Genomic DNA, 13,415 nt, shown 5'->3' on the forward strand with positions numbered 1-13,415 from the left:
TTTGGTTCACTTGCAGCCCTCTGATCGTGGCTTCATCCAGCATATTCTCCATGTATGTGTGGTTTGTTTCCACCCTCCTCATACAGTGCAATATACAGAATATTAGACAATCCTGCACAGATCACCTAGGTGATTATATTATATAGCACAAATATACCATGCAGCACTTACAGAGACTATTTGGCCATTCACATCATTCCCTGCCCCAGTGTAGCTTACAACCTATGTCCCCTACCACATACACACTAGGGTTAAATTTTGTCAGTAGCCAATTCACCTTCCAGTATATGTTTGGATAGTGGGATTATACTAGAGTGCCTGAAGTACACCCAAGCACATACAGGAAGAATATACAAACTCCACACCGATATGGCTGTGGCCAGGCCCGCCAAGAGCCGCGGCTGGCCCGGGTAACAGGGGGCATGGCCTAATCGCGGAAGACTTGGCCACGCCCCCTTCCCAGAAAAAAAACAACAAGATTTTCAGCAATGCAAAGCAGCGCTGCGTGCTGGCGAAGGGGGGCGCTCTGTGCCACCTCAGCCCGGCGCAAAGCCAGGGGGGGCGCGATCAGTGTGATCGCTCCCCCCCACAAGCATAGGAGACTGCCGTGGCTGCTGCTCAGCAGCCACAAGCAGTCTCCCACTGCAGCTCAGCACACACTGTGTGCTAGGCTGCTGTGAGGGAGGGGCAGGCGGCGCCAGACGCGGGCCCCCGCCGGGACCCTCAGGAATCCCGGGCCCGGGTAATCTGTACCCGCTCCCCCCCTCTCGGCGCCCCTGGCTGTGGCAGGAATTGCACTCATGACTTCAGTGCTGTTAGACAGTAAATCTAACCATTATATGAATCGTGCCACACAGTTTGAGTAGTTTCTCACTTGGGTAGGGTATGTAGGTTCTCACTTGGGCAGGGTATGTAGGGCCCTACATACCCTGCCCAAGTGAGAAACTACTCAAAACTGTGTGGAGTAGGGGGATTGTATTTGACTTTTAGTCCAGAGCTACTGCCCTCCATCTGTGCAGCACTTTTTTCCCCATCATCCCTAAAAGGCCACTTCCCCGCAGAGCATCTGCGGAGTCCTGGGACGGAACCATAACTGGCACACACTGCTAAAGCTAACAAGTTAGTTCTGTCTCAGGGGTATGCAGGGAGGGACAGTGCCAATTTGGGTAATACTGGAACATTTTAAGTGTTAGGGGGCTTAGGGGGACTTTTTGCTCAGGAACAACAGCTGACAAAGGTTTGATACTGTCTGAGCTGTATACAGTATTGCTGGGAGTTTAAAGATCCACCCTCGTAACACTGCAGCCAGTCCCCTGAGCTCCTTACCTCCTCACATTACTGTAGCTGCACTTGGAGCTTCTGTCCGTGCAGCCCACGCCGTTCTCTTCTAACACAGGCTCCTTGTCTCTGTCCCAGTACTCTCTGTGCCCCTACAGAGTACACAAAGCTTCTGCACATGCGCAGACGTTGTCACTGCTGCCTGATCGGAGATGAGCTGAGCTCCGATCGAGGCTGTCTGTAGCCACTGAGGTGAGTGCACAGCCCGGTCGGGGGAAGGCTGCCTGTGTAGTGCGCGGCGCTGACCAGCCCGGAAGGTGTAGGGGTCCGGCTGGCTGACTCTATGTCACTGAGGGGAGTGCACAGCACGGTCAGGGGGAGGCTGTGTAGTGCGCGGCGTGGCCCGGAAGGGGGTGGGGAGGGGGGCTGACTATGTAATCCACTGGGGAGCCATGTGCCGGCCCAGCGGGAACTGACCCGGTCTCCCGGCGGCCCAATCCGCCCCTGGCCTGCGATATCTGCAGGCTGAAAGGTTGCCAGATAAAATGTATGTCAGTCTGACAGGCATTTTATCTGGCAGTGTATGCCCAGCATATGTGATTTATTTTTTTTGATCAAACCGATAACTGGAACAATTTTCCAGCAAAATTATGGTCCTGATATCTGTGCTTCACACTATACAATTTAAATTAAATACCTGCCAAATTTCACATAGAATTTGCATATTTACACCCACAAGGATGATGAGGTAATCACAGACCCTCCAATATGACCCATTCCATCAGGTATAAACTGCTCTGCTCCTGGACTTAATATGGCCACACACTAGACCAACTTTCATCCAACCAGCCAACTAGTTGATTGGTTGGAATGAAAATCTGGTAACATATGGGAGTAACTGATGATCAGCAATTTGCTCCTAAATGCCAGAAAACAGATGAAAATGGTCGTCAGACAAGTTTGTTAAATGTTTGATCTAAACAATTTGTTCAAACAACAGTTTTTGTCCATTTTCCGGCGTTTGGGAGCAAATTGCTGATTGTCATTTGCTTTCATTCCTTACCAGATTTTCATTCCAACCAATTAACTAGTTGACAGGTTGGACAGATAATCTTTAGATGTGTGGCCAGCTTTACTTCTTAATTTATGATTGCAGCCACCTGTGTGAAACACCTGTTTCATCAATTAACTAGTTCAACACAGGTGACCGCAATACTAAATTAGGTGAGAAGTCCAGAAGCATAGAATTGTGTACCTGATGGAAGGGATCACGTTGGAGGGTAGGTAATCAGGAAATATAAATGATCACCAGATTATTGGCAAACCGGCCCAATAATTGAAAAGTGTGTACCTTGCTACAGTTAACTCTTATTTAGCACGGTTTATGCTTGGTGGTTCAGTAATTAATTTCAAACAGATCATAAAATGTATTGTAGTTCCTGCAAATCAAGAAAATCTGTTTGTTCATCTGTAATTAACGCTCACAGAAACCTTTTCTGCTTTAGGATGTGTCGCATTACAAATGCTTTTTCACTGAAAGTACACAATGCTTCTCACAGTTATTACATGCACCTGTTTGTGGTCATGTGATGTTATTGAATACCTGGAATCTGCATCCTTTGTACAGCACATCAGGGACTTTTGCTATGTAACGGAAAGCATTCTGTCAGTTGAATTTATGTTCTTTAATGCACTTGACTGAATCAAGAAAACAGCGGTTTAAATTAATTAGCACACCTCTAACGTATGTTAGTAAACATCAGTGAATTTCAGTTTATTGCCAGTGCTCGAGAAGTCTGACCATGATTAGGAAATTGGGTTTTTTGTAGTGTTTTTTTTTTTTTTATGTTTTAACTTGAATCTTAAAACACACACACATGGCCACCACCAGACTTGCGAGACGTCTGACAACTGATGCTTGGTGGTCAGGTATGGGCATTAGTGCAATTTGGTCATGATGACATCATTATCATGGCTACCTGACCTGGCTCATACAGTTGGAGCAAAGGAGGTCCCCAAACATCAGATCATGGGCTGTGCATGCCTCAGTCTGGGAATAAAAGAGATGGCACAATTGGAAGTGAGTTTTGTTAGCTTTTACATTATAATTTTATATGTATACCATCATTTAATTACATACTTTGATGATATAATTTATTAGAAATGTTGAGTTTTTTGGCCAGATAATTTCAGAAAGTGAAAGGCCCAAACATACCATGGATGGTACTGTGACTGATGGCCACCCTGCAGAATGGTACACGCATTACCTTTGCAGATAGCCAGCAGGAGCTCTTCTGGTGGACTTCCCACATATGTATTATTGCAGTCACCTCTGTTGCAGTAATTAATTGATGAGAAAGGTATTTTACACACAGGTGACTGAAATCATACATGAATGGGACGGTCAGGAGTAGAGCATATTGCACCTGCTGGAAGGGTTATGTAATGTTACAAGCGTTGATCATCACCACCACACACAGCCACAGCAATTCTCGTATACACTCCCAGAAATAAATGTATAATGCTATCACCAGGGCGGGGCGCCGGGACTAAGGGGGGTGCTACATGCCGGCCTAACCGGGAGTGCAGTGCAGGAAGCCCCTGGTACGCCGGGAAGGAGCGTTAGATGTGTACCCGGGGGAGCCCCTGGTGCGCTGGGAGGAGGTGTCACACAGTGTACACAGGAGTGCAGGGACTGCAACACCCGATGGTTCGTAGGTACGCCAGCCGCCAAGCACCTGTGCCCGGTTCCCGGTTGTCCTGTATAGCGCATACACATGCAGGTGCTCTTGTTTAAATAAAAAAAACACCTGTAAGCCTGTTGGTTGTTTTTTTCCAGTTACATCACAGAGCAGAATGAATCCAGCTGCAGCGTGTTACTATGGTCATGCCTGTTGATACAGTAGGAGGGACACGGGAGAGTCTGGAGTTGTAGTAAGTTCCATTGCTGGGAAGAACAGGAGACTTCTACTCAGAGAAAGATCGGGACAAGAAGAAGAAGAAGCAGCAGCCCTGCCCCTTACACGCTGACCGCGCTGTATCTGTCTGTCCGGGACTCCTTTGAGATGGTGCTGCTCTGTGTGAGAGGTACGGGAGGGTTTGCAGCAATTGTCAGAGGGATGTGTGTGTGTGTGTTACTGTAAGTGCACTAACTACTGGGACCACCACAGGACTTTCACAGGGTATTCTATATTGTACTCTAGTGTTTTGTATTCTATGCAGTGATGTACGGATAGGTGAGGCAGAGCCTTTCCTGTCATACTTGTGTATACTCCAGAGTTTTGACTATAACAATTATAAGAAAGATGGGAAGAGGGTAAAAGCCGGAAACATAGTAAATCCATTGAAAAAGCCGGAAATCCATAGTAAATGTATTGGAAAAGCCGGAGATCATATTACAAAAAAGCCGGAAATCATAGCACATGTATTAAAAAAATCTAAAAAATTTGCATGTACGAAAAGTCGTGGCTAATAGGATAGCATGATACACATTTTTGGTGAAAAGTTTGCACAAGTGTAAACTTTGATAAACTGCAGCTTTTTACACCTATAGGGGTATTCAATATGGGTGCGATAACATCGTTTTTTGCGTTAATATTGCACTTTTTTTAAAGTTTTTGCGTTAATATCACTTGTTTTAGTTTTACACCGTATTCAATTTCAAAGACTATATCGCAGTTTTGAAAAGTCTTTGATAAAAAACGGTGATAACTTTTCACCACTGAATAGGTGTCGAAAAAAAGTGCAGAATTGGGGTTTAGGGGTGCAGGCTTAAAAAAAAATAGCCTGCACCCCTGAGATTGACATTTAAAAAAGAACTGTCAAAAAAAGTTAGGAACACTCCAAAAAATTAATGAAAAAAATGGGAAAAAATTGTTAAACAATAGGGAAATAGGTTCAGGGCTATTCTGCAAGTATGCGGCAGATGTTTTCTAGAATAGAATTATAGCGGCAGGTGCACAAATGCAGAATTTTTAAAAAATTACTTTAGGGACACCAAAATATGCTAGCACCCATTTTCATGTACCCCAAATTTGATGGCACCACTTAAAAAAACGAAAAAAATAACCTAAGTGCTCTTCTGCATAACTTCTTCAATGTCGAAAAAAAAACACCTGCTGCGGCTATTTAAATCCCCGACTTTCAATTAAAGGCTAAAACGGGGGTACCCACAGTGTTCCCCCATGTTTTTACAACTTTAGGGGGGTCTTACAATTATTTTAAGGAAAAATTCGTAACTTTACGCAAATCCAACTTCGGAGTTTCCCGTTTTCGTTAATTTTATTTTGAATACGGGAATAAGCGGGAGCGCGCACCATACCTTTACGTAGAAAAAAACTCCGATATGAAACGGTAACTTCGCCAGGGAAGTTAACCTTTCATATTGAATACCCCTCCTAGTTGGATCTGGCCCTTAATATGATTTCCAGATTTTTTCAATACACTTTACATGGTTTCCAGCTTTTTCAATGCATTTAATAAGATTTCTGGCTTTTTCAATACATTTACTATGGTTTCCGGGTGTTTCGATACATTTAATAAGATTTCCAGCTTTTTCAATACACTTTTCATGGTTTCAGGCTTTTTCAATGCATTTACTATGTTTCCGGCTTTTACCCACACCCAGAAAGATGTAAAGAAAATATTATAAAGATCTCTGTATTATTGTAGAAATTTTTATAGTCAAAACTCTGGAGTACAAAGTGTATGGCTGGTGAGGCACTGCCTCCCCTTCCTATCTTTTCCGTACACCCCTGATCAAAACTCACCAAATTTCCATCACTATATACTGCTGCACCTTTCTATAGTGCCCACATGAACTCTCTGGATCATATATGTAACTGTAACTCTGGCTCTGATACTAGTCAGTGCCTCCCAGCCATTTACCTCACCACATGTCACTGATTCAATTAAACGCTTTCATTTTTTATTTTACCACTGGTTAATGTAACATGCATATCGCAACCTATTTTTCAGCATGTCATTTTAGCCTTGCCCCCTCCATACTGACTCGCAATACTCAATCATTTCTCCACATCCTTCCCATTCACTTGGAAGTGGACGGGATGCAGGAGATCTACCCACTCTTCCGGGAGTGCGTGGGTCTGCCTAAAAAACTCTGGACTCTACCACGTCATCGGGGAGAGTAGGTTACATATGGCCTATTTCTGCATTGGACACCTATAAGGGATGGAAACTGGAAGCTATCCGTCAAATGATGGCTGGGATTCCACCATTGAAACTTTCAATGCAATGGTAACTAACTATCTCATCAAAAGAATTTGATGGAAAAACTATTCAAATTATTTGCACAAAAAACCCTGTTTGTGCATACACAATAACCCTGAAGAGTGGCTGGCCAAGGGCAGGATTGGGGGCAGCATCGGGGGTGGGGCCAGGAACGGTTACTGTGTACCTGTGTCTCCAGAGTCCCAGTGCTTTTCTCACATTCTGCTTCTGGGTGTCTCCATTCAGGCATGGTTGCCACCCACAGGTCCTGCTCAGATTCCTGCAGCAATGCAATTCCTTGCAGCCAGCTCCTCTGTACCCAGTCACTGCCTCCTAAACAACAGTTACCATCGGAACACCACTGAATCATTACCATTCGATGGTGGAAAACATCAGAAAGCTGCAATTGAATGGGAAACACTATCAGCAAATCGAAAACAATGATGGTTTGAAACCATCACAATTCGATGTCCATCCCTAAGACATATGGACACTGAGGAGTAGGCAATGCTACAGCGGAGGCCTGAGAACACAAGGCAGGGGGATAGTTCTACAGGGGCATCAAGTGATTGGGGCTCACAATTAAAATTTGTTAGGGGGGCCCCTACTTCTTACTGGTGGCCTTGTTTGGGGGGAGGGGTGGGGTTACTTTTAGAATTTTGTTCTAGAATTTGGCAATGCAGTCTATATAGTTACCAACTGACATAAACAACGGTAGATGCATTCTATTAATTTAAACTTTTAAAAGATACACCATCTTTATACAAGTAGAGTTGGTAAATATTTATTTCAAGCACAAACATGCATCTTGAATTGTTAGTTATTTTCTGTGATATACTGTACTTTCTTTTATGAAAATACGTTTTCTGCCAGCGACAGAGCAAACCCAACCCTAATTCAAATAAAGTCACTTTGTGGCAGATTGCACATTACTTCACAAACCAGGATTGCTTGGCAGTATGTACAGTATGATATTTTCAAAAACGTTCCTAAATGTATCTACTATAAAATGGAGCATTGCCTGTATGTCAACCAATGAACTCTCCCAGTATGGTTTCTGTGATGTTCGAAAAGGTTTGCAATAAACAAACAAAGGTCAATTTCTGTACACATAGAGATATCAGTTTGTGATATGAGAATTAAAGCAAGGTGCACAGTTTTGTACCCTTATAATACAGCTTCAAACACTTTTTTCTTTTTTTTCGTCCTGTCTAGTGAAAAAGGGACATTTCAATGGAATATCAGGTAATTATTGAATGTTGTACTTTCTCTTAGATTATATATTATAAGATAACCTGTACCTGATAGAGGTAAGTCTCCCATATCCAAAATGCTTGGGACCAGGGGTATTTTGGATAACGGAATATTCTGTATTTTGGAATATATGCATACCATAACGAAATATCTTTGGAATGGGACCCAAATCTAAACACAGTATGCATTTATGTTTTATATACACCTTATACATAGAGCCTGAAGGTAATTTTATACAATATTTTTAATAATTTTGTGCCTTAAACAAAGTTTGTGTACATTGAACCATCACAAAGCAAAGGTTTCACTATCTCTGTCATGCAAAAAAATTCTGTATTTCGGAATAGTCTATATTTCTGGCCTCCCAGTCTCTCACCTCTCTCCACTACAATCGGTTCTCATTGCTGCTGCTCGGCTCATCTTCCTCTCCAGACGTTCTACATCTGCTTCCCCTCTCCTTCCCCTTCCCCTTCAGATGCCAATTCAAGGTTCTTACATTCGCCTACACAGCCCTCACCAAATCCTCTCCCGCATACATTTCTGACCTTCTCTCCCCTCACACTCCTGCCCGTCCACTTCGCTCAACTAATGCATGCCGCCTCTCTTGCCAACTGATTACTTCCTCCCACTCCCGCATCTGAGATTTTGCCCGTGCTGCTCCCTACCTTTGGAGTGCTCTCCCTCTCCCTATCAGACTCTCCAACTCTCTACAAATCTTCAAATGGGCTCTCAAGACCCACTACTTCATCAAGACCTTTCAGCACTCATCCTAACCCACCTCATGCTCTTTCCTTCCTATCTTCTCCTTCTGTGTCACACCTGTCTGTCTGCCCCTCCCCTTAGAATGTAAGCTCTCACGAGCAGGGACCTCTTCCCTCATGTGCTTCTTTTTACATTTTCTTCTACTCTCTACTCCCCATTAGGGCATCTAACACGTGACTGCCAACTCCCGGCAGCTTATTGTGAGTGCTTTAATCACTATTTCAGCAATGTATATAAGTTGTGTCCTTGTCCTGCACTGTAATGTACTGTAAGTTACTTGTTTCTTGTTCACCAATAGTTCTATGTACGGCGCTGCGGAACACTTGTGGCGCCATATAAATAAAGGATGATGATAATAATAATAATACATTTCTAAATATTTGGATATGGGAGACTCAACCTTTAGTACATTTGTGTGTTTTTTTTTTTCTACATCTAGAATGTATTTGTATTGCATATTAAATGTATGTCAGGCCAATCTGCAAGAAATATGAAGTACTAATTATACATAAGTACAAATCAATGACCTTTTTAAACTGTTATACACCTATGGGTGCACATACATTGATTGCTTCTGTTAATTCCATGACAGATCTAATCTCATTGTTGGTAAGGAATATTCGATTACTTCTGTCACTTAGATGGTTAAATAGTCTTTTTTCTGATGTTCAGAGGAGAGCAGATCTCCAAGCCAAACTAAAGGCCCCCATACATCAGAGATTGATTGCAGCAATCGTGCAATTTGCAATCGATTGTGTGTAAAAATCTTTCCCTTTTTCAATCGATTGCTGATTGCAGAGATGCCACAATCGATTGTGTATAAAAATCTTTACCTTTTTCAATCGATTGCAAATTGCACGATTGCTGCAATCGATCTCTGATGTATGGGGGCCTTAAGGCTACATCACATTCTATTTAAATTCATGATAGAACATACCACTAAATGTCATTTCCTAGGCCATGGTGCAGGGATTTGAATCATTGCATACTTTCACATTCTCATTCTTTCCTCTTTATGTGTTTTGAAATTCTTCCAGTGACCCTCAGATTCTTTTTGCTGTAGTCACTGCTGCAGAAATGTGCTGCTAAAAGAAAAATCTGTTTTACATTTATTAATATGAATGTGTGTAGATTCATCCACTGGCACAATGTTTGCCTGAAATAAATTGAGTCGTTTCAGTGGCATACACAGGATTTCTAGCAGGAGGGGGATTCAAAGTGTTTCTTTTGGGAACAAAGCAAGAGTTTTTCTGTAATTTCTGTAATAGAAACATATGTCCTGTGACGTATATGATGTGACTAAACTGCATGCAGGCAGATAGGACTTGTCTCTAATCTGCACCTAAGCACACAGTATAATATTAAATATTCTTCAGAATACAAGACCTATTTAAAATAAAATATATAATATGGGTCAGTGCTTGTGTCCAGACAAGGCGTAATGTAAATTTAATGACTACAGGTATAATAAGAAATTATATACTGCATGTTTCATTGCATTTTTGTATACCTTATCACAATGTAGAGTGCAATGTACGGTATTAGTCCCACGAGAAATTCTTTTATCTATGCACTGAGTGTATCTTGGATATATATTCATAAAGCAAGCAATCACATACCATCACTTTTTTTATATGTCCCTTTCATTTGTCACTTTATCATGTATTCTCTCTCTCCCCCTTCATCCCTCTGTGCTCCCCTGAACTTGACAATTTTTGCATTAAACCATTGATTGGCAACTGAAAAAAATTAGAGAACTTTTTCTTGTTTATTAACCAAAAAGTGTGTTAATGATGGCCAACATTAAGTGGAAATTGAATATACTGTAGGGAAAATCTTGTTTTGGAAGGGGTTCTCAAGTACCACCAGGTCATGTTTGTGGATTCATTAATCGTGCACAGATGAGTTAATCTATTTTGCTGGGTCAGTAATTATCCCATCTGCTTCCACACAAACCAATCCTGAAAACATGATGTGATGAGTTAGACTGCGCCTCTGGTCAGGTCTCGTTAACACCTGGAATTAGGCGATAAGGAAGTCGTATGTACTTCCTCATTGTTACTAATGCCTCCCCACCTACTCACCTTGACTCCCAGTCCTGGAAACCTCAAGGGCCAGGTCGTGACAAATTGAAGGAAGTTTTTAAAACTCATGTACTTTGAGCTTTCACATATTTTCTATAAGATATTCACCCACACAACAGATTCTTGATCAAATTCTAGATCTTTCTTCCAAAGAAGTTGGAACTGTGTGCTTGGAGGGTGATTTGTTCTGCCTTGTAAGCCATTGGCAAGATTACTTGCTTGAAAAGTTTTGGTGGAGTACAATACTTAACAATAGCTGTGAAAAAAAATTGTTATGCAGTTAAATGGTAAATCGGTACATACTGTATCTTAACTGTGTGTTATGCATTACTCCTCTGTCTAAATAACATAACATGTCTGAGTAAATAATCACCAAATTTAAAGACTTAGGCTTAGACTTCAGTTGCAAGACTTGTTTACATGTCTCTATAAAAGTATCTGCACGTGTATGAGTCTGTCACAGTGCTGTACAGTATTAGCCCAAGAGGGACTGATACCTTGTCCTATTGACTGCTGTTTGTCTTCTATCATGTGTATCCTGTTATATTCAATAAAACCTATTCTGGTTTGGAATCAACATGTGGGATAACCTCCTTGTTCGCATCTGCTATGCACCTACCAACTTGTAGACATCTACCAATATAAATGTGAGAATAACTCGGTGAGATGTATATTTTATTTCTCAAACATATCCTAGGCTGATGAGGGGCACTGTATAGCAAGCAAGTCTTTTATTGTGATAAAAAAATGGAAGTTCATTAGTAAAAGATGAGACCTTCAAGCTAGGTAGAAACAGAGGGCTACCACACAGAAGAGGCACCTTCATGGTATGATGTAGCTAATTTGCATGGAATTTTCAGAAGTATAGATATTTTTATATGAGCGCGATGCTATTCCTTCATGGAGTGAAAGTATAATATAATATAATAAAATTTCTCAGAAAACTCCTATATTATATTTCATGGAATTGCTAACTGAAAGAAATGTACACTTTTTCTATACACACGTTAATGTTGGGTACAGACTAAAATGACGGATTGGTCAGGAGAGCGACCCTCCGTCCGAGTGACCGATATGCAAGCTATACACACTTGCCTGTCCAGTTGTGCTGTCGGGTCAGACATATTGCCCGGAATTTAAATTTGCCCAACAATTTTGTGATGTCCGTGTCGGCTTTCCCTGCAGCCATTGTACGGGGGGTCGAATGGTCTCCCTGTAAACAAAGCCTGATATACCGATATATCTGCAAGATATAGTGGCATCGGCTGTTTTGCAGGGCCGACCTGATGTGTCTGTGAACTACGTCATTCACAGACATATTTGGTGTACACACCTGGTGATGCACTCGTGACCCATAGTTTGTTGATTAAACAAACAATATATTGACAATTGTGTACCCAGCATTTACCATGTTTCTGAGTTCTATTGTATTTTTATTTATGTGCCACAAAGTATACATAGCTCTGTACAGAGAAAAGTACAATAAAACACCAACAATTTAATAAAAGATTTATGTACAACTGAGTGACCGATAGTAACAGTGGGACTAGTAATGTACGTTGCATTCAATATGTCAGGGTTGGGGATTCTGGATTTCCTGGGAGAGAGCCACCTGCTAACAGGTGGTACAGGAGCTTTGGAGTAGAGATGGTCATATAGAACTCCTCCTCCTAGATGTAATGATTATTATTCATATGCAGCAGGACAGTATTACTAAGGTGCATTGAGTAAACACTGGGCTAGAACTGTAGTAGATACTGGAGTCTTACTGGGACTAGATAGAACAAGCACTGAAGCCGAATTGGGACCAGACTTGAAGTATACACAGGAGCCAGAGTAGGAATGGATTTGGAGCACAGACTGGAGCCGGAGAGGGACCAGACTTGGAATAGGCACTGGAGTCGGAGTGGGACCGGACTTGGAATATAGACTGGAGCTGGAGTGAGAGTCCTCAATGAGCCTGATAACCAGTCAGGAGTAGAGCCTGGGAGTATCAGCGATGGAGCTCAGACACAGAATGATGTCATGGCAAGATACTTATACCCTGGGTCTGGCATAGATTGGTTGATTCAGTCAGGTGGACACCGGCCTGGCTGTCACTGGAGACTAGTGGTCAGCTGACAAGGACCAATATGGCATTGCCCAGTGGCCGGAGCCAGCGAGAACACTGCCGGACTCCGAGCCTCCTGAGACCACCACCACACTGGGAGCCCATCAGTAACACCGTCAGCTGGCCGGGCCCGCCATAACAGCACCCAGTGTCCGGAGCTGGCAGGAATGCCGCCAGAGCTTCAGGCCCCTGAGACCACCACCATGCTGTGGACCCATCAACAGTGCACTCTGAGATCCCTCAGGCTGGGACCCTCATCAAGACAAAGCAGCACAACCCCGACGGTAAGGACGGTTCCTGATACAGTGACTCGGTTTCCTGGGAAATGTGGACAGAAAGCATTAGAGCTGTTGCCTGGGGATAAGGATAGTGCAGTTGAGAACCAAGAAGGTGGGGGTCCCTGCCCATAAGAGTTCTCTTTGGGAGTGAGGGTAAGTTGGGAGGTGGAATAGAAAAAGAAGAGGAGGGAGGACAGAGGGCCTGATTCAGTCCCACTCGCGAGCGCTGAGCGCTTGCAAGCGGGTTGATGGTGCCCTAGTGTGCATGCGCACGACGGAGGGAGCTCCGTCGTGCGCATGCGCGAGACCCGGGGAGCGACGGGGAAGCCGTCGCTCCAGGTCTCGCACCAAAGGGGGCGTGCTGTCGATGTTGATTGATAGCACGCCCCCTTTGGTGGGCGTGCTGGGGGCGTGGCTGCC

The 13,415-nt window shown here is 43.1% G+C and overlaps 1 protein-coding gene across 1 annotated transcript in view; it reads left to right on the top strand.

Moving 5' to 3' along the window:
* The first annotated feature begins 3,749 nt into the window (after positions 1-3,749).
* LOC148540276 (protein unc-13 homolog B-like) overlaps positions 3,750-13,415 on the top strand; it is a 146,727-nt gene continuing 137,061 nt past the window's right edge. Inside the window, exons 1-3 of the mRNA XM_088444847.1 lie at positions 3,750-3,996; positions 4,118-4,365; positions 7,723-7,752. Of these exons, the coding sequence (XP_088300973.1) occupies positions 4,344-4,365; positions 7,723-7,752 (52 nt within the window). The 5' untranslated portion in view covers positions 3,750-3,996; positions 4,118-4,343. The remainder of the gene's footprint in view (positions 3,997-4,117; positions 4,366-7,722; positions 7,753-13,415) is intronic.

The sequence above is a fragment of the Taudactylus pleione genome, unplaced genomic scaffold, assembly GCF_031769625.1.
Source record: "Taudactylus pleione unplaced genomic scaffold, aTauple2 ptg000019l, whole genome shotgun sequence".
NCBI lineage: Eukaryota > Metazoa > Chordata > Amphibia > Anura > Myobatrachidae > Taudactylus > Taudactylus pleione.